At 35.1% G+C, this 22,005-nt stretch overlaps 2 protein-coding genes across 3 annotated transcripts; one reads left to right on the top strand and one right to left on the bottom strand.

Moving 5' to 3' along the window:
* The first annotated feature begins 26 nt into the window (after positions 1–26).
* On the top strand, positions 27–5,534 carry LOC120338236 (exocyst complex component 2-like). The gene is made up of 7 exons (XM_039406194.2): positions 27–711; positions 1,002–1,651; positions 2,399–2,502; positions 2,896–3,056; positions 3,472–4,157; positions 4,465–4,643; positions 5,137–5,534. The coding sequence occupies exons 1-7, from the start codon at positions 41–43 to the stop codon at positions 5,350–5,352; spliced, it is 2,667 nt and encodes an 888-aa protein (XP_039262128.2). The 5' UTR covers positions 27–40; the 3' UTR covers positions 5,353–5,534.
* A 1,333-nt stretch (positions 5,535–6,867) lies between these two features.
* On the bottom strand, positions 6,868–20,504 carry LOC120344956 (p53-induced death domain-containing protein 1-like). 2 transcript variants are annotated; one of them, XM_039414307.2, is made up of 18 exons: positions 19,662–20,504; positions 19,330–19,487; positions 18,499–18,660; positions 18,325–18,423; positions 17,743–17,846; positions 17,136–17,259; positions 16,279–16,374; positions 15,675–15,821; positions 15,084–15,223; positions 14,366–14,456; positions 11,718–11,870; positions 11,458–11,576; positions 10,839–10,924; positions 9,304–9,503; positions 8,691–8,754; positions 8,408–8,516; positions 8,166–8,264; positions 6,868–7,424 (listed from the first exon to the last, which is right to left on the bottom strand). In XM_039414307.2, exons 1-18 carry the CDS (start codon positions 20,359–20,361, stop codon positions 7,307–7,309), a joined length of 2,769 nt encoding a protein of 922 aa, XP_039270241.2. In that variant the 5' UTR covers positions 20,362–20,504; the 3' UTR covers positions 6,868–7,306. The 2 variants fall into 2 exon arrangements, with proteins under 2 accessions (XP_039270241.2, XP_039270248.2); XM_039414314.2 differs by lacking the exon at positions 19,662–20,504 and having other exon boundaries at positions 18,499–18,670; positions 19,330–19,462.
* Between the last annotated feature and the right edge of the window lie 1,501 nt (positions 20,505–22,005).

Raw genomic sequence — 22,005 nt, 5'->3', positions numbered from 1 at the left:
GGTAGTTAATTAGATTTCCTGAAAGGGGTCAAGGGTCATAATGGGACCACCACCAGTTGTGACAGGAGTCTCTCCAAAATTTGGAACGCCGCTAACGAAGATCACAATTCGTGGAGAAAATCTTGGAACTAGTAAAGCTGATCTGATTGGTGTGTTAATATGTAATAAAGATTGCACACTTACCTCCGAATGGCAGTCAAATTCAAAAATAGTTTGTCGTACTGGTAGCGGTTTCGGTAAAGGAGACATCATTGTGTTCACAAAGTCTGGAGGAAAAGGATCATCCACTGTTGGGTTTACAGGTCTGCCACCTAAAAAAGTCGGCCCGCTGGAAAAATCTGCAGTATGGGTGGATGAGAGCGAATATGTGGACCAACGTCTCGATAGAAATCAGAAGCAAACTGCTTTGTCATTGAGAAGTGACCCATTGGGGCTTAATTCTGATGATTCTGTATCCAGGGCACCAAGTAATATGAATCTGCCAGAAATGTACCCAAATGGAAGCCCCGATCCAACTGATGAAAATTTTGTGCCGGCTTGGTTCCTTATTGAGCGACATTTTACAACATCGTTTAAAGAGTTGAAAGAAGGCCATACCTACATGAAACGACGAGCGAATAAAAATACAAACAATGCTCCACTGAATCATGTCAAGGACAGTTTACCGGTATTTTTTGAAGTGCAAGAGATGTTATCATCGATTCACCAGAGGCAAGTGCAAGTGTTTTTTTTCTTTTTTTTTGTATTCTATTTAGTTATAGAGGGCTAGTAATAAATTCCCCATTTCTTCATTCGGAATTATTTTCTTCAGGGTTTGATGTATTTATATTATAATATGTACCTTCGTAATATCAAGTTCATGCATCTGAAACAAATTACAAGCTATCTATACCGATATCCAACATGGACTGGTAACAGGATGAGAGGCCATGGTTTCGTTACGTCGTATCGACTTTTCTCTTCCCAAGCAAGAATATAAAAATCCTATTCTTCTTATTCAGGATGATTAAAGATGAGGCTGGAAGAAACAATGAAAACATCACTGCTAATCTTGAGAGTCTGTTAGCAGAGGCAAGTGAAAAAGCTGGTTTGTTATTCACCACTGTACTAAACAGTAAGGACCGAGCTGACTCGATTCGTAACACTCTTGGAGTTCTCCAACGATTCAAGTTCTTGTTCTATCTTCCATTGAATATTCAACGTAATATTGAGAAGGGAGATTACAGCGTCGTTATCAACGATTATGAAAAAGCAAAATCACTTTTTGCTGAAACCGACGTCAGCGTATTCAAACGGATCTACGCTGAAGTGGAAGACAGGATTGCTAAATTTCGTGTGAAACTCCGCAACGAATTGGTCGAATTGCCTCTTCCGTTATATCGCCAGAAAAGTTTGATCCGCTATCTTCTCGAGCTTCATGAGCAAGGTGACCCAGCGTGGGATTGTCTCAATAATCAACACGAGTGGGTCCAGGGACAACTTCTCAAATGCAAAGATAAGTATTTGCTAAGAGCAAATAAGGAACACAATGCAAGCAGTGGAGATAGTTCTAAAACAACTGATGTTCCCAGAGAATTTTTGGAAGAGTTGGCTCAACTTGCTGTAAGTCAGATTCCAGAACACTGGCACCTATGGGAGCAATATTCCACTGGTAATTTTGAAATAATTTTTGCATCGAAGTTATTTTTATCACTGGTATCCTGTAAGACAGGCCTGCACAACATACGGCCCGCAGGCCGCATGCGGCCCGCTAGATACTTCTGTGTGGCCCGCGGGTGATTTGGAAACACGCCACTTCTCGGGTCTAACAATCAAAGCCGGCATTGTTATGCAAGCGCGACGCTATATCATATTCAAAATCGTGAGATTTATGTTTTGCACTAGTTTCAATAAATATCGAACTTTGTGTGAAATTGGTGTGCCCTTCTCGACCCCTAAAATTCGTCGCTTGACCCCTCGCCCCCCCAGTTTGAAAAACCCTAATTTGAATATCTCCGTATTCAGACTGAATCACGCTTAAAACAATATCGGTATACAATCTCACACCCATCAGTGCATATTAGCAACCTATTAATAATCCCATTATTTTTTTACTAGCAGTTTATGAAGCTGAAGTTTCTTTTTTGTGGCAAAGTTTGCGGCCCGCCGGGCCTTCAAATTTATGCTTGCGGCCCTCGTAATTTGAGTTGTGCAGGCCTGCTGTAAGCCTTTTTTGTCTTATTGAAACTAGTATTGAAGCCAAGAATCGATTTTCCACATCCTATTGGGAATATCAGTTGACTAAATAAATATTAACTACCGTAATCATGCCTTATCACTTAAACCTAAAAATGTTGTAATACGGACTTAATTAACTTCACAGTTTTTTAACCGTTTATCAATCTCATTTCCTATACAGGTATTATACTGAGTGAAACTGGTGAAAAATCCACCGATGTTGACAGACTTAAACAAATGGCATCAAAACATAGTAAACAAATGAAAGGATTGTTGAGAGATACAGTGAGTGTAACAATATTTTTATAGCTGTTAGAGGATTACTACTTGTACATAAGATAGATGCCACTCAAATGTCTATAGCACATTTTAATGGTTTTTCATTTATTCAAGGGTTTTAAGACAAAAGGACAAATGTTGGAATTTTGATGAAAAAATTTATAGGTAATCTCTGATCACTGGTATCCATAGTTGAAGCATTATTTACCAAAGTATTTCAACAAAAAGTTACATGATTTCCATATATCAATATTTTTCTGCAAAATAATTCAATTCAAAATTTCAAAAAATAGTTAAGAATTGTAACAAATTTGTACATAGATATGTACCTCTGCACTGCTTTTTGAAAAATTTATAAAAATATCATGTAGAATAATATACCAATACTTTTTATTTCAGATAATTCTTTTTGTTAATCTACTACGAGCTGCGTTCCTTCCTGCAACCTTGAATTTTGACGATGCTGATGAAGAAGACATGAAAGAAAGAACTTCTTATGGAATCTGGCCTAATGCTCATATTCCTGCAAACACTCTGGCAGAATGTGTGAGAACTGCTAGGTAAGGTCCAATGCAAAATATAAAAAGAATTCTAACCTTGGAATAACTGCAAAATCTGATCCACTTTCAAAGTATTTTTTTTTTCTTATCAAATTGAGTAAATATGCATGTAGGGACGAGCAATTAATGCTAAAATTAATTCAGAATTTTGGGTAATTTTAAATATCATACAAATATATTGTGATATCGTTCCCAGATAAAAGATTGAGATGTATTCAATTGCGCTTTCTCCCTCATACCATGAGTAAATAAAATAAATATTTGGGTAAAGTCTGTTTTAACAGCAATCCAAACCCATTAGCCTAGTTGCGCAGAGTGACAGTATGACACAATTTTTTTTTCAGTATATTATTTTTTGCAGAACATTCTAAAGTTGGTGTTTTCCCTAATTTCTCAACTTTTTTTCTGTTTTTAGGAATGTACTGAGAACTCTCTCACAATTGAAATTGGCAGAAAACACTCTACAATCACTGGAAGATCTGATTCACGATATGAGGGTGTTGTGTTTGAGTTCTTCCATGCAAGAAGCCAGCAGTTCGATTTCCTTGTTGAAACGAGAAGAGAATTGGCAAGTTGATAAAACCGGTATCACATCTTTACCTCCTGCGTTTGAAAATCTTGTCAGTAAATTGATCGTTACGTTACAAGAAACCCTACAATCGCAAGGCAAAGAGGAAGGCGTATTCACACGTGAAGCAGTTCAATCTCGCGTATGTGAATTGACGACATCACTTTTTACAACTTACGTCTCTTGCATGGAGCAGCTGGCATTTAACGATGCCACTTCAAATGCCTCTGCCACAAGCACCAATGTCGAGCCACAAATTGAGAAGCCGGCACTCGAAAAGAGAATCATTATCGTGTTGAGCAATCTTCGTTACGCTAAATTGAAAATAATGGCACCGATGTTACAGTGTTTTCATGAGCTATCCTTTCCGAAAATGCAGCAGACAAAGGAACAAGCAGAAAGTGCATTTGTAGATTTGGATGAAAGGCTCTTCGCATCGTATCTGGAACATAGAATCGAGCCACTTAGTGCAACCCTGGAGCCGGGAATGTATTCTGGATATTTCAGTTGGACAGATTGTGTGCGACCTTCAGGTAACTGCCATGTTAACTATCTAATCAGATAGATTACAGGTTAGACCATGAGTGCACCAGTTTGTTTGATCCTAATTCTAGATCAGCTTACTTGCATTTTACATTTGGAATGCCCATATGTGCTCACTTTCTCTATTTTAAATACCTAATTTTGGAGATGTTTCTGATATATTGTGAATGTGATGTTATTATGAGTGAGGCATGTGCTTTCTCTCTATATACAGTTTTCTGGTACATTTCCTGTATTTGTCATTTTTGCGTAGAGGTATTTTTGAATTATTCCTATTGTTTGTTTTTTCCCCCCCAGGGGTACGACCATATATCAAGACGGCGCTGACAGGGATAATTACTATACATGCTGAAGTTTACACGATTTCTCCACAACTTGTAAAGAGAATTATACAAGAAACTATCAAGTCTTTAGCCGAAGAACTCCTTCGCCTTATTCAATGTGTTCAAAAGTTCAGCGCTAATGGTTCTCTACAGGTATTGTATAAACTTGGAATAAGTTAGTTTATAAACAAAAGTGTCTTAAAACTACGTTCTAATGATGGCTGCTTCGTGGGGACGGTTATGAATATGCTCATCATATTGCCAATTCTCTCGCATTGCTTCATATGCCTTTTTGTCAAGTATTATTTGGTCATATATGGGTATTTTTTATAATTGTCCCGGATGATTAGAAAGCTAATAAGACTGCCTAATCATATGGCGAACCACAAACTGTCAGGTGAGGAGTCTAGCAATCCTCTCGTTCATAATTATCACTCATGGGATTCGAACCTGCGCAAGGTAATCAGAATAGTTGTTTATTTCGGCATTCTGAAAACAAAAAATTCGATGAAACAAACAAAACATGTAACAGAAATGCCCGGAAAATGACCAAAACCTAATAATAAAATTTATAACGTGCAATGCACATGCTCGATTCGCGACTTCTCTGATTTACTCAATTCAGTAATTGGATTTCCCTTTTCAGGCACGACTGGGGATTCTTGCTCTACAGCAATCAACAATATTATACGCAACAGAGCAGTCCAATAAGACATTTGAAGATGCTTGTGCTGTTTTGCCACAACTAGGTAGCGGTGCTGAGAAAAAACTATTGGAAGAATTGTTGAATAGATTCAAGAGTGGAATGCTGTTCCATCTGAAGTGCTTGGAAGCTCCTATAGATGTAGAGGATTATGAATGAAAATATATCATGTAAATGCATGTATCTGTGCAATAATATATTGAGGGTTTCAAGACTGAAGGGCGAATGTTGAAATTATCAAGTTTCACTTTCAAGGAGGAGCCCTCGAATTGTTATGTCTGTAAAATGTTGATTCTTGCTTTGTTATTCACATAATTCTACAATATATTATATTATCTGGATTTTTTTGTTGAAATAATTTTGGGGTCCATCTATATCAGCAGTCTATTTAAGATTCCCCAAAATTTAACTTCTATGATTTCAGATATGGAAATCACTCATTTAAAGTGGTCAAAATCTAAATCTTAAGGTGTCTGGAATATTAATATTCAGTTCAAAAACAGTATTTTATTGTCCGCGCTGTTGTTCTTGTGATAATCCCGAGTATTGGAGAGAACCTTTAGTTTTAGTGCATTACAATGGGAGATATTGTTAAATTATCAGTGGGACACCTACCATGAATAGATTTCTGTGAACGTTGCCGCTTACATGATTATGGTGAATATCACTGGAAAATATATGCTCCAATGGCCAGCATTGGAAATTGTTTAAGAGTAGAACGAATGCTCCAGTAGAGAAGAGCGCTTTTCGGTTCTCATTCAACAGATCTTAACACTACCATAGGAACAGACAGATTAATTGGGATAGTTCCGAGGTCCCACTATAAACCAGAGGACCATACTAGTTATGATACTTCAGACATTATTTTGCAGCATGCTAAAACTGTTGGTCAATGTTCTGCTGACTCCAATTAGTTATAGGTACCACCATCTCATCATATTTCTAGCTAATGAGCAGCTAGTTTCTCTTCATTTGCCAGTTAATGCTCCGGTGCATGGTTTATTTTTGTTTAATCTCAGTTATGCCCCAAAGTGCTCTTTGCCAAGTTTATATGAAAAGCAAATGCGGCAACATCAAATACGAGAATATCGGTTGGAAACCGAAGACTTATCGATCGATAGTTAGGGGATCCCCCAAAACAGAAACTGCAGTTTTGATTCATCCGCTCTTGTAACTTGCGCACTGCGCATCGCACACACACACTCGGCGGGTCTCAAAATTCTCTCGCTTTACAAAAATCTAGATCACTATATCAATAATTGATTGATAACTCGCTAATTATACGACATAATTCGCCCAAAATCAATAGGCTTCTGGTCCGAGATAAGATGAATGCACATGCAAAATCTGGAGCAGATTCAATCTCGCTTTCGTGAGATATCGCGTGCATCTAACAGACAAACAAACATACAGACAAATACCTATCAACATACTTACCGATTAAAATCGATAAGTAATAATAATCACATCAGAGAAATATTCCAGATCCACAGTTCATGAACGCAATTCATGAAAACTAACCAGTAAAGCACGTTAATGTGCCCCTTTTCAGTTATTTTCTGGTCCAAAGCCGGATAATAAGTCGGCACCAGAAACCACGCCAAAAAATTGGGTCCAGGGAATTGGCTTATTAGCTGGAAAATACAGTATATCAAAAAGGTAGACATCAATATACCGTAATTTGCATGTATTTATCTCCCATTTTTCAACAAGAAAAGTTCTCTGTACTGAAGAATTGATTACACTGTATAGAATCCACAATTCTCAATTTCAACTATCAAACGATTTTATTAATTAGAAAACTAGCAGACACACATAGCAACAATGCAAAAACTGCTAAAACGGTTAAAAAAGTAAAAAATGCATAGTGCAGAAAACAACTGATATCAAAATGGCAGTTTTGGTTGACTGAGAAAAAGGGAGATTGACAAAGTAGGGCAGTGCCATGCATCATTGTGTTTTGATTAAGAATTGGGTAATCCACGTTTTCAAAGGCATATAAATAGAAGACCTTATGAAACAGAGGTGAATGAAATGGCAGAAATTCAAAATTTTTCAATACAATGACGGTACATCACAAGGGGATTGTTCTAGGACCTTTTTTTATTTTCCATTATCCGATCCTCATACTTTTGACAGAGTTATGGAATTCCTTTGTTCCTTCTTCATATAAAGATTTGACTTTCAATGCAAGATCATTCCTACCAGCTTCTGATAAACCTGTTGTGAACCTAAAACCAAAAATATTGTAATTCTGAAATTACACAAAATACTATGATTGTTACAGCACTGTTAGCTTGCTCATGTTTGCATTTTCAAATCCCAAGCTATTTTCTTACTAGACCTGGACTTGTAACCTCATAGGAGGCAGCATTTTGCAGTGTTTAGGAGACTTGAGATACAGTTTTTAAAGACACGAGTCACACAAGCGAAAATTTTGGTAGAGCCTTTAAAAATAGAGAATAAAATTTCGGTATGTACGATACGACACCATACACAATGTTGTATTGGAAGAAAGTTGACTAGCTCGTGCAGCAATAAGTCAGTTGATACTGATATAAAGACAAAAAGATACAACCTAGTTTGATTTTCAAAATAACGTTGGTTTAATCTCAATGTGATTTATGCTACTTGTGACTCAGAAGTGCAGTGCCTCGACTAAAATTTCAAAATTTGCTGCCAGCCAGACTTACTCATACCTCGAGGACTGGGGACCATTACCCAAAACTGGAAATTTGAAAATCTTAGAGATGTCTTTAGGTCCCATCTATCCACAGGATACTGATGAAATTTTAATCCAATCTAACCTACATAGCAAAAATTCGAAACAGTTGAAAATTACTCCATTCAAAAATTTATATGAGCCCAAATACTTTGTGAAAGAGAAAGACAATTTATGAATGAATTTGAAATAAAAGCCCTGAAGTTTTATCTCATTCTTCTTTTATATAAAACAAAGCAAATAACACAACCTTTCAATACAATCTTCATCTGCTTTGTGCAGGTCAGACCAAGATTTCAGCATTCGAAAAATTTGTTCTGATAAATTTCCAGGATTGTTCATTTCAATTCTAAAACACGAAAAAAGACGATTTTAAAGAGAACAAATTACAAATAAATAACAGGAAAGAAGAAAACGCACAGCAAGTTATGAATCTTTCACTGATTGGAACTGGCTTACAAATCGAAGACAACAAATTCTATACTTGCATACCGGTCAAGTTGCGCAGAATTTAAGTCGAGGAAGGTTCCTATTTCTCTCCATTCTTTTCCAATATGATTTGAAAGATATCGTAAATTGTCTTCCCTGAACATTCCAGTTCCTTAAAAATATAAATTGATGTATCGCGATAAAATATTGAGTTATTATTGGTTAAATATGCTTCCCCTTCAAGTCACCCTAAATTTATTGAAAAGCCTAAACACGATGGAAATGAAAAATAGTGAAATCATCAACACAGTTATTTTTACTATTTCAAATGACAATATGCATGTACCTAATCCTCCATAGTCCAAGTCCATCTGTCTACTTTGATTGATAGTTGGATCCAATCCATCACCCTGGAAAAATATACTTTCAAGGTAAAGTCGTTAGGTCATGAGTTTGAGCATTGCCTTGTACAATAGTAAGGCTGTAAGCTTTGCAAAAGCAGAAAATAGCTTGGACATTTGCAATTTTCCTGGAAGCCCAAAATTCTGATTCAAACTAATTTAACACTCTAAAATTGCTAAAAAAACAATATAGTTCTCATATGTGAAAATCAAAATCAGTACATTATTTCAATTTATAATGTAAAAATAATGTTACATTAAAATAACGCAATATTAAAATCAAATTAATATTACATTAGCAAATTACAGTATCTATAGTGTCTCATTTGAAGCAAAGGACTTTTTGCTGTCATTTTCACTGTGGTTCGTCTCTATTGGCCATGAATTTTTAACCAAACTTTTCAGCATTCTTAGCCAGGGCTGCATTCTCATACCATTGAGACCAGTACCCACCTCCTGGTAGGTAGGTAAGCCAATGCTGTCTTAACTATTACTAATTGTAGAATGTAATTTCCATATGTATGAACATAACAATAAAACCCCAATAATCATTCTTACTTGCAATACAATAGGGATATCTCCTAAATGATTGTCATCATCAAACTCATCATCCGAGTTAATTTCAATGATCTCTTCTTTATTATTACTTGTGTTATTAATCACCGAATTATTATCCCCAGATTCTGCTTTTCGTTTCTGCTTCGTAATTTCAGGAGGCGAAAATGATGGTAGGTCTTCTCTAGCAGCTATTTTAGTAACTGCAACATTAAATAAAAATTGATGAAAAAGAGGCGCTCCAGAATTATGTGTACCAATATTGAGGACTAATTTTGTTAGTCTATTTTACATCAAGTTGTGTAAAGGGGCTGAAACCTATGGGCAGGTATATTCACTTGGCTTAACAAAGACAGTCCCCGACTCGTAATAGAACTAAAATATAGAAAATCGGAATCAAATCATGGCCTAACCCTAACCTGGTACACATTCGAGGTGCGGCTAAAAAGAAACGGGACAGACGTCACAGATTGCGCAACACAATTAACCATCGGTAATCAACACTTTTGCAGTGTGGCGTAATATGTGTTCTTTGTTTAACAACTGTTTTGACACAATATCGCAATTATTTTTGCTTTTCAGGATCCATAAGTGAATGTGATAAATTTCTTGTTGAAAAAAAAGCTGTGCGAGGTCTGATTGAGTTTTTTGGCGATAGGGGGTTCAATTAAAGAATGACGACTGAGCAAAGAATTAACATTAAATTTTGTGTCAAACTTGGAAAAACGGCGACTGAGACTTTGCAGATGTTGCGTGATGTTTATGGAGATTCTTCCATGTCCAGAACAAGAGTTTTTGAATGGCACAAGTGATTTGTGGAAGGCAGGGAGGATGTGGAGGATGATCCGAGGTCAGGGAGGCCTTGCATTTCCTCTACTGATACCAACATCGAAAAGGTTTGGCAGTTGGTTCGCAGTGACCGTCGCTTAACAATTCGCGTCATTGCCAACTTAATTGGGATGGACAAAGAAACGGTCCGCACCATTTTGGTTGACACTTTGGAATGCGAAAGGTGTGTGCCAAAATGATGCCAAAGGCTCTTGAGTTGACTGAGGAGCAGAAAGCTCAACGATTGAATGCATGCCGAGTTGACATGCATTTTTCCAAGTTTGACACAAAATTTAATGTTAATTCTTTGCTCAATCGTCATTCTGCAATTGAACCCCTTATCGCCAAAAACTCAATCAGACCTCGCACAGCATTTTTTTTCAACAAGAAATTTATCACATTCACTTATGGATCCTGAAAAGCAAAAATAATTGCGATATTGTGTCAAAACAGCTGTTAAACAAAGAACACATATTACGCCACACTGCAAAAGTGTTGATTACCGATGGTTAATTGTGTTGCGCAATCTGTGACGTCAGTCCCGTTTCATTTTAGCCACACCTCGTACTTGGGGAGTACAGCTTTCTGCATCAAAACTGTACTTGATCAAAAATCCCAGTCCTTCCAAAATCCTTACATAACAACATCTTTCTGTCTAGAACCTTGTTTGGAGCAAAGTACGGAATATCCCATTAAAGTACCCTATTCACCTTTTTCTTCTTCGTTGTCTACTTTATAAAAGGAAACAAATCCAGTGTGAAATTTTTTATTTTCTTCTCTTGATTCAATGAAAAATCTGAAGACAAATTGAAGACAAGTGAATAGCACAATCTATGCGAAGTGCTCACCATCGTATAACCTAATAAATGTCAAATTGTACTAAATAATATTCGAGAGAAAATAATCAGCAATCCTTAGTGCACACATAACTATTCTCAATAAGAATGGCATCAACTTGGTTTTAGACGTGAGTCAGATTATGTATATTTAATCCGGGTGAAAAGATATCAAGTAAAGTGGCTTAATCATATTGTGAACCACAGCCTCTCGTCAGTTACCAAACTATCTTATGTTACGGGAACAATTAACCAGTTATTTATTTTAGTTGCATGGACTCGATAGTGGAGGAAGTTGTATTCGACCAACGGTTGCATGAACCCCCCTTTAACACAAGGGGCGCACATAAATCAAGCTATTCAACCAAGGTATTGGGAAGTAAAAGACCCATTTTGAAAAAAATGCGACTTAATTCAAGGTATAAATTGACGATTGCTTTCTACTATGATATTTATTACTGAGATGGATACATATAAAGTAAAGAACGCCTACCTAGAAAATCCCTTTTTATCAGGAGGATATTGCGAAAAGAATCTGCATACTACAAGTTTTTCTTGAACATGTTGAGCAACTTTTTCTTTAAATGTTTGCAGTTTGACATCGCCAATTACCTGAATATTACAATGCATGGTTACAAACTAGAAAATATCTCTAAAAAAAACTTAAATACGGCAGGTGTTTTATGATGAAGTCTTTAATTTATTATGCGTTGTTGGCAAATAAATTTAAAAAATAAGACAAATATTATATACCTTCATTTTAAATACAGCACCCTCCATTATTTCTTGCACTGGAGTTACTGAATCTTCACCAGAATAACCAGATTCCGTCAGTTGCTTTACTCGTTCAGGAACTTTCTTTTCAAGCACACATTGTGCAAGTACTTGGGTTGGCAATGAATGTTTCTGTTAAACAATTTCTGGGTGAGTCGTTTTCAAGGCAAATCTATTTTATACTGGGGAATACCCCAGCCATCTAGTGGAATGAGTGGCCAGTGGAAAAAAACCTCTAGTTGGCAATGTTGGTTGGTACGAATACCATAAGCATACACATCCAAAATAAATGCACTTTTTGAACCTAGAGTCAAGACCTTTTTAATTCAATTAGATTTTAGAACCTTGGATATTGCTGATCGATAACTAGCTTTGGCTTCACTTCTCCGGGTCGTATCAAGAAACACAGAACCAAATGATAATATAACAAGGATCGCAAACTTGAACAGCGGGATAACAAAAAGGGCCCTTTATTGGGGAATATTATTGAGGTAATCTTTATTAAGTAACTTTTTTTGAATTATCTTGAGAAAACATAAGTTTTTAAAAAATAGGATTAGGAAAAAAATAAGTAAAAGTTAATTTATTATTGAGTAAAAAAACAAAAAACACAATTAAAATATCAGAATTAAAATAATCAACTATTAGCCAAATTGATTGGATGTCAAAAGGATCACTGAAATGAACAAGATAAACAGTCCACACTGTTTATCTCTTTCATCACAAACACTGTGGCTTTGTTTTTGCTGGTTAAAATGCGTCAAAAAAAGCGGCAACGCTTTTCCCGACCGAATTGACGCAAACTGTTTCAGGTCTTGCCTAAATCGATATTCACTCACATGAAATTCTACAGTGCAACTCTTTATAGTGTCAGTAGCTCTTAGGAATTGTAGTGTTCCCTAGCTTTGCTCGGTGTTCATTCTCCTCAATTTATGAGTGAGCTTTAGTGACCTTGCTTTGATAAATATTTTTGAAAAAAAAAAAAAAAAAAAAAATTGTTTTAAAATTACACAGGACGCAGTGCCAGTGCCTTCCTGTCATGGGTTGTGACTATGTATCATGAAGAGGAAGTAGTTAGTGTTTTTTTATAGGCTGTTTTGTAGGACTGTGTAGGTGTGACGCATTCATGCTTAGGCAAATCTACAGACATATAAAGCAGTTTAGTTCTGCCTTCTAGGCTCTCTCTTAGTCAGTATATCTGTGCTGTGTTGAACTGATTTTGTATTAAGTTTATATAAATCAGTTTATCATACATTTTTATGGGGTCTGTTTACTTAGATATCATGTTTAATTTGCTAATACACAATACAGGAAAATGTAAGAATGTGAGGAATTAAATAGGAAATGTGTAGAATAATTATTAAGTCTTAGATTTGGCAATCAAAAAAGTTTAATAAATACATATCGCAATGACTACATTATTCAAAAAACATATTACCTGAGACTTGTTTAATTTTTTTACCGTAATGAATTTCTTTTTTTGTTTAACTGTGGTACTACAATAACTGATGGAAATGTGTTGAAAGCAAACCTATATATATTTTTTATATAAAATCAAGGGGCGAAAAGTGTGGAGTTTTGAAAGGGGTCCAAATCATAAAAGTTTCTATGTATACTTAAGGCTTGTCCAACACCCATCATTTGCAATTGTTATTGTTACTTTTGGTGCATCTTGGTAAAATTAAGTACATTAGTACTAAATTGATTGGTATTTCAGAGGAATATCAAATATTTAAAATAAGTTGTGAATTTGATCTGCTCGTTAACTATCGAAAGTCAAATTATTTTAAAATGGACAAAGATATTCCCTCAATGGTTGCGTACAAAAAAGGAATACTATCGACAATCAATGAAATGAGAAAATCAGGATTTGCTTGTGACTTCTCAATAAAAGTAGCAAACAAAAGCTTTCCTGTACATCGCAATATCATTTCAGCTGCTTCTACATACTTTCGTGGTATGTTATCACACCAAATGAAAGAAAATCTGGAAGGATTTGTACAGATGGAAAAGGTGGAACCATTAATAATGGAAGTGTGCATTGACTTCATGTATACCGGTGATTCCAGCATGTTGACACAAGAAAATGTGGAAGCAATACTCCATGCCTCAAACCTGATGCAACTAAATGTGTTGACACAAGATTGCTTTATGTACATGCAAAACAAAATTTTCAACTGAAAACTGTCTTCAAATTGTTACTTTGGCCAAGTTTTATGACGAGGATGATGTGAAAAAGTATGCGGAAAAGTATGTTCTGGCCAATTTTGAAAAAATCATTCTCACTGAAGCTTTTGATAAAATAAGCGTTAACGATCTAATGTTTTATATGAATGAGTTGAAAACAACATTTTCATCTGAGAAAACCAAGTGGACAGCATTGTTAAAATGGGTGGAACATGATCTTGAAAGAAGAGAGAATTTTTCACAATTCTTCTGCTTGATAAAATTAGAACGTATATCGCCCGACTTCGTCAGCAAAAAAGTCCGAACAGAGCCCCTTGTGAAAGCATCTACTGAGTGTTTGAACCATTTACTCGATTCAATGGAAAAAAGAGGTGGTACAAGTTACATAAAGAAAAAACAATTGTTTTAATTTCAAATTTGAATGAACTATAATGACAAACCTGCATAGCAAGAAACTGCACTTTATGGGTCCTGAGACGTCTGTAAATATAACGAACAACTCCACAGAAAATTTCTGTGACAAGGACAAACCTAAAAAAAAATTATATTAATGAGCTGAGGTAGTTGAATTATGTGTGTGTGGAAAAATCTGCGAAATGATACAGTGTTTTTTTGTGCAGCCAGACTCTTTGATCACTTAGAATATATAATATTGCATGAAATGGAAAATGAAAGGTTCTAAGAAAATTCACAGTAGGAAATTTCACTGTAGGAAATCTCGCCGCAAGAGTATTTTGCTGTAAAATACGTATTTGTGATAAAAACAGTTCAGTTTTTGAATTACTGATACCTTTTTTTTTGAAAAGATTCGTTATTTAAGAGCATACCATAACCCTATAAACTTAACTTTTTTATCACAAATACTTGTTTTACAATAAAATGCCCTTGCAGCAATTTTTCAAGAGGCGAATTTTCCTATGTGGCGAATTTCCTGGACGCGCTACGTGAGAGATGTATACTTATTGAGTCCTCAAAGAATGATCAATGTACTGCACACTAGAATAAAATTTGCATTGTGTTTCTCAAAAAAAGTTTTTAGCACAAGTAAAACTATCCACACCGGTACTAAAATGCCAAACTTCAATAACATAACCAAAAATTCAGTTCAAATACTGTTGTGTTTTGGAATTGCTGACCTATCAATTTAATTTCTCTTACTTGGAGAATGAGTGTACTCGGAATGAAACATCAACGGCAGAAATATTGAGTGGGGTCGCATGAGTTACATCTTGCCACTCGATGGAATCATGAGCACATTTCATTAACTTCAATGTATTATGATCGAATTCCTTTCCAAGCTGAAAAGTAAAATTTAAATTTTTTTCATTTTTTAATGATAAATTTCATTTGCAAATGAATAAACTTGACAATTATTCACTGCAGTCAAAATTCTAATGCAATTTGAGTTATTATAAATTAGAGGATAGGACTAGGAGTTTTCTAATATAACCAGAGAGGGAGGCATGTCATAATGGTAAACCATGGCCGGTTGTCAAGTTACCAGTCCATGTAAGATATGTGGATAGTTAACCAGTTATTTGTTTCAGATGCATGGACTTGATGGTAAATATAGATATAACTGACCAGCAGTTATGTGAACCACCCTGCGGCTTCGGAAATTCCAAATAATTCTTGCATATAATTGTAAATCACAATATTTGTGATAGCGCAGAATAATCAGCGATGTAATGGCAAGTGTGCACCTAGTGCTTGCAATATATATGGTATGAAAATGTAACGGCAACTCACCAGTTTATCCGGCAATGCGAGCCGTACAATCACAGGTTTTTTGAAAACAGTTTCGGGTGGAAACACTTGAACAGATAAAATACAACTTGCAGTTGCAGTTTGACTTTGTGAGATTTCTTCAACAATTGTCGAATCCATGTTGATAACCTGAAAAATATTACAATGTTATTGTTTATTTTCGTTTCAATTGTGCAAGGTAGAGTAGGCAAGCAGGTGCATCATACTCGCAGCTTTTGATCCATATTCGCACCCCTGCATAGCCGAAAGCTGCTTTCCAAATCAGCTGAGAATAATTAATAACTAATGCCATAGTGTAAAAACTTCTTAAACTTAATTTTGAAGGAAAGGAAATTTTTGATTGGAACACAGCATTATCAACGGCGCTCCGAAAGTATGTGTACCAAGATGACGCACAATCTCAATCTGGTACACATACTATGATCAGGTTGTGCGCCATCTTGGTACACATACTTTAGGAGCACCTTATCAATAGTCCATATTAATGAGATAATACCTCTGTATCAAGTTTCATTCAGGCATTCCTTTTAATCTCAACTTATTGACGTCAAAAAACTTTTAAAAAGTTCATAAGCATTAACCCAACCTTCATAGTAACTTTGGTACCATTGTTCACAGATCCTTCTTCAAATTTTAATTTTGTTCTTGGAAAAGCGGGAGAAAAAAGAAGATGTTGACTGTCCTGAAAAGTTTGAATAATATAAAAAAATAATATTCAAATAGCAAATAAAACATATAGAACAGAAAAAAAAGTTAATACAATGATTCTTCCCGTCTTCCGATGCTATGAAATAAGCCATGTACAGGCAGCCATTGATATCTAACGGTAGGTAAAAAGCTGAAGCGGAAGGACCTGATTCTTTCTGGTTTAGTATCACCTATCCAATTTATTACACCCCAGATGAGATGATGGGCATTTAATTTGAACCTGTGATGTGTAACTGACAATGCCAACACAAGTCCAGCGCTTTCACTGCAAGACCACCATGTCCTCAAGAGCATTGAAGGAATATGAATGGATTGATATAGATTTTTAGGCATAAAGATAAAATATTGTAAAATCATACATTCTTATTTAGCTTAACATGTTTAGCAGAACATCCAAACCTATTGGATATAGTACAAGACAGGGTCATACACACGGTGACACCCAAGAGTGGAATGGAATACAATATTGCCAAAAGTTGAAGGTTTAATTTTAAAATTCAGATCACATCATGGTCTTTAATAGAACTCCTTTTGGGTTGATGTCTCATGATTGTGGTCATATCATAAACAATAATGGCTATGAAGCTGATGCTGGAGGCAAACTCTGCTCTGATGTCAGAGATAGCAAACAATCAATTTTGAATATACTGTTGCCTCAGAGCTTGGGCCAAGGTGATTTCAAACCTCAGCTTAGTTTGCCATATGTACAAACGTGCTTTTGCAATCAAATATTACCTCTTGTAAAATTGTACTAGCTTCCATTACTCTAGCTACAACACCAAACAAGCAGAAATGTGAGGCATATGCTTCAGCAATGTTTATGTCTCGTTCTCCATTGTTTTCTTTTATTGTTTGAGTTCTGTAAAACAAAATTGTATTTGAATAATTTCAGATAAAAGTCAAGCAAGTACATTATTTCACAACTTCTTCCACTTCATAACAATTTTTTTTTGTGGAATATGTTTCCAGCTTTGACTTGAAACTGAGTTCTGCGAGATAAATAATTGAGTCAGTCGGTTCCTACAGGGCTCAGGTCAACAAAATTTACACTCCCAACTCCAGGTTAATGATAAATTCGATTACAGACTCCCAGAAAATCGAATTTCATTAATAAAAAAAAAAAATGCAAGCTTTTTTTAATATACTGTTAGGACTGCTTCACTGAATTTTATTTTTGTGGAGTTCAAGGAAAATTACGACCTGAATTATCACTATTAGAAATTCTAAATTTTAATCCCAACTATTTTGAAAAACGATAAGTCAGTAAAATTTTTTTCTGGGGTCAATGGTTAAGGAAACATCTTCTATGACATAAGGTTCAAGATCATATTATGAAACTTACTCTAAATCTTCAGTAGAGCCATCTGCTGACATCACCCTGATCACAATCTCCCTTGTTTGTTGGTCATGTCTTTCAAATGAATAGGGTATCGATAGTTTGATTGGCTAAAATAATATTATTACTTCGAACTTAAAAATTTCAAATCACTGAAACTAATATTGAAGCTGAGGGTAATGAATGGAGACTTGAGGAGTTCTAGATCAAATTGTCATAATGTTAGAAACTTACAACTAGCGATACAAAGGACTAAATGATTCCAACGCATCTGGAAGATCTAGCTAATTGGAAACATGATAATATAGTAACTAGCCTGTCGGTTCAAATACTGTGGAATCATCCGATACAAATAATACCAGGCAAAATAATTCTATACCCAACATGGAATGCTAACCAAACAAGAGGCTGTGGTATGCCATATGATCACCCTATCTTATCTGCTCTCCTTTTTTCCCGGGACACCATAAAAATCCTATCCTATCATAGGTAAGACAGGTCATCAGTAAAATTTTCACGTTAAAAAGCAATGTTCCAAGGAAACCCAAATTTTTTTTTTAAAGTGAACGAAAAAGTTGAATAACTCACATTATCAAAAGTCAATCCGTCCGGAGTGAGTTCTAATACCCCACTTAGCAATTCATCCATGTCCTCCAGTCTGAAGTCAACATCAGCATCAGGAACAAGCTAAAATTGTTGAATCAAACTTAAAATACAAATGAACCTTCTAATTTGATAGAAGTGAACAAAGAGCAAATTTACCTGAGAATACAAGGTAAGATTAACTGCACAAGCATTCTTTGGCACAACAATATCGATTCCACACGGGAGTTGAAATTGAGCTCCCGTTTCTACTTCGACTTTCATACAACAAGTATCATTTTCCATTGCAAATGCAGGGACTTTGTAGAAATCCAGCAGATCCTGAAATCACCTAAAGGTTAGAATTGGTTTGAAATTCCAAAAGTGATCTAAATTTAATTCCTTTTTTTTTGAATAGGAGATAAATTCAGAATAAACTTTTCATAATAAAGTCTAAATCAGTGGTTCTTAAACTTCCATTATTTATTGCAAACCGCTTCCAAAGGGTCTCGTGGTCATTCCCTAATATTCAATGAAAAGAGTTTCGATTTTGAAGTATTAACATCAGTTAATTTATCCGCAATATTTAACAATGAAAAAGCCAACGAACAGAAGAAGTAAAATAATAGGTGCATTACAGTTGAAAATTAAACAATTTAGGAAATGCCAAAAACTGTGTCACTAAATGTCACAAAGAGAGTTAAGATGAAAACTATTTTAAGTTGAACTGGCAAATGGTACTGGTAATTAGATTGGTGACCCACAAGAGAACTCTTCTGAACCCCCTCCCCCAAGGCTCTGTTTGAGAAACCCGAAGTAAAACAAAAAATCGTGTAAATGTACCGTATCTATACTGCGTGTATACTGGATATTCTATAAATTTAACTCGATAGAATATGCATAATCATGTATTGGAACAGATGGAAAAAATATATAATTTTTTATATTTCCCAATTTTTTAGAATCTAATATACATGTTATTCTATTGATTCCGACACTAATATTACTCACTCTGTCTTCTTTTTTCGGGGAATTATATCCGATGGGATTTCCGTCCAAAAGTATGAAATCTTTTTCAATCAACAGAGACGAAACGATTCTTATTTTATTGAAGCGGAGATCAAGACAATTCAACGAAGTTGAATTAACAAAGTCAGCATCAACCGTAACTGAAATTAGATGATATGTTAAATATTGAGGAAATAACGGAGACTAACAATTTAAAAAAGGTCCATAAAGTCACTTTGTGTCTAAAAATATAATGCTCAGCAAATAACTGCCTAACTGGTCAAAGCAAGCTATAAAAATGAATACAGACATGACAAACTTTCCATCCAACTTACCTATTTCATTGTTTCTCAGTTTCAAACTTTTCAAATTTCTCCAACGTTTAGAAGAAGCGACACAGCCACCAATCAAATTTTCCGACAAATCCAAGGTTGACAAGTTTTGTAATTCGAATAACGCGAAAGGAATTTCCGTAAATTTATTATTTGACAAATTCAATACATTCAGGTTTTGAAGTAAAGAAAAACCTTCTGGTAATGTTGACAATTGATTTTTTTTCATGTGAATTTCTTTCAACATCGACAAGACACTGATTTCAGCAGGAATCTCTTTTAAGGCACAAAAACTCATCTGTAATCTTTGTAAATTTTTCAAGTTTAAAATCCAAGCTGGAAAAATGTTAATGTCATTAAAGCTCAGATCCAGATAAGTTAAACATATCAGCTTTTGCATATTTGTTGGAAGATTTGCAATATCCCCTTTAATAATATTTCCATTTTGGTCCTGTTTTCTACCTTTATAAACCAAAGTTTTCAATCTAGTCAGTTTCAAGATGGAAACCAAGAGAGGTTGCAATTTTTCATCAAATCTTGTAGATGGCAGGTGCAGGCTTTCAATGTTTTGAAGAATGTCATCTTTGGTTGTTTTCATGAAATTCTTGAATGAATCATAACACTCCAGTGTATTTGTTGAAACAAGGTTAATAGGCAGCCGTCCCTCATACTTTGCAATATTAAGAAGAATGTCATTGTTCATCTCATACTAGGCCAAAAAACTGAGATTATAAAAGATAACATATTTACTTGATATATTAAAATATACACATTAAATTCAAATATACCCAGACATATTTTTGAAGCTAGAATATATTGCATTTGCTGAATGGAACAGTGCTTAATTAAAGCAAGAAGTTAGAAGTGCATAGATAAAAAAAACAGTGGAAAAGGAACATATTTATCGAATTGAAGAATTTCAAATCTAATGAACATAGTGTGGATCTTTGAGCTTTTATTAAAAGAGCAGAAGAGCAGGTTTGCCCAAAATCACAACATAAGCCCGAATATTGAACAGAAAAAACATTGACGATGGATATTCACACACAAACATGCTGGATAATAAGAATGGTCAACTTTTCAGTGAATGGGCCCACAAATTTTATATTGATAAAAAGAATAACCGATATCCGAATTAATTGGAAATCCATCTCATTTTTGTTGAAAATTATCGTACTTCTATGCAAATTGGAAGCTGTTGATAACAGTGATGAATCGACTACAAAGTTTGCTGATCATGCAAGATTCGTAAAAAGAGACAATTTGATTCGCAAATCAAAGCATTGCATTGCTAGTTTATATTCATAAATATAACCATATTATAAGTATTAAAAATAAAGCATAGTATTTGGAAGCAACATTCAGAGAAATAAGTAGCTGAAATCGGCTATAGTAACATTTTAAAACTTTATACATCTAACTAAAAGCAGCAATATATGGCGGCTCTAACATAATTCATCAACAAGGCCACAAAGTCAGAGTTAGGCATGTATTTTTCGATTGTGAAGTCAGGGTCGTTTTTTCGGGCATTTCAGACTTTGGTATTATTAATGTTGGGCGTTTACATCAAAACTTCCTTCAAAATGAATTTTGTTTAATAATGTAACCTACATACGTAGGAACTTTCAATCAAAATAGCAAAGTGAGATACTTCGCAATATACTTATTAATCACTGCAGTACTTTTCTTTCAATTACTCAGTGGTGCGTATGACATTCTTTACATCCCATACTAGACTATGTTTTCACTGTGCTCCATATCAATTGGAGTTTGAAGGGTACTTTCACAAGTTACAGGTAGCAAAGGCGTACTCTGGCTTGCTTCTTCCTCTGGCAAAGAATTTTGCTGAGTTTCAGCCCCCTGTTGTGTTTCGGTTGGCTGTTGAGTTTGATTATCAGACTCTGTATTCCCATGAAACTTTCTTCTCATGCTTTTTTCAAGTTTAAGCTTCAATTCTTGTCTAACATCATAGTGACCAACTCTGTCAAAAACCCACATAGCAGGATGAGATTGTCCTGGTTCTGAGGGAATGGTACAATAAAGCATATGCTCAAGAACCTTAATGAAAGGGATAAACTTCGGAACATTGAACGAAGGCGCACTGTTTATTATACTATTCAAACATAAATCGAAAGGTGACCTTTTGTTGTGACCTTCATCAACATCAAACTCATAAACTCCACATTCAAAATGGCGAAGATTCATAGTTGTTTCAGCTATGTAGGAGTTTAACAAAGTTATAAAGATATCCCATTGTTTTGTAGATGCCAAGTACTTAGCAAAATTTTGTGCATCTGTATCCCAGTGAGTAAATCTGTAAGAAGAAATTTCGTTTTCAATCATCATC

Source organism: Styela clava, chromosome 1 (assembly GCF_964204865.1).
Source record: "Styela clava chromosome 1, kaStyClav1.hap1.2, whole genome shotgun sequence".
Classification (NCBI taxonomy): domain Eukaryota; kingdom Metazoa; phylum Chordata; class Ascidiacea; order Stolidobranchia; family Styelidae; genus Styela; species Styela clava.
The sequence above is the reverse complement of the archived record's forward strand: the minus strand, read 5'-3'. Positions and strand labels throughout refer to the sequence as shown.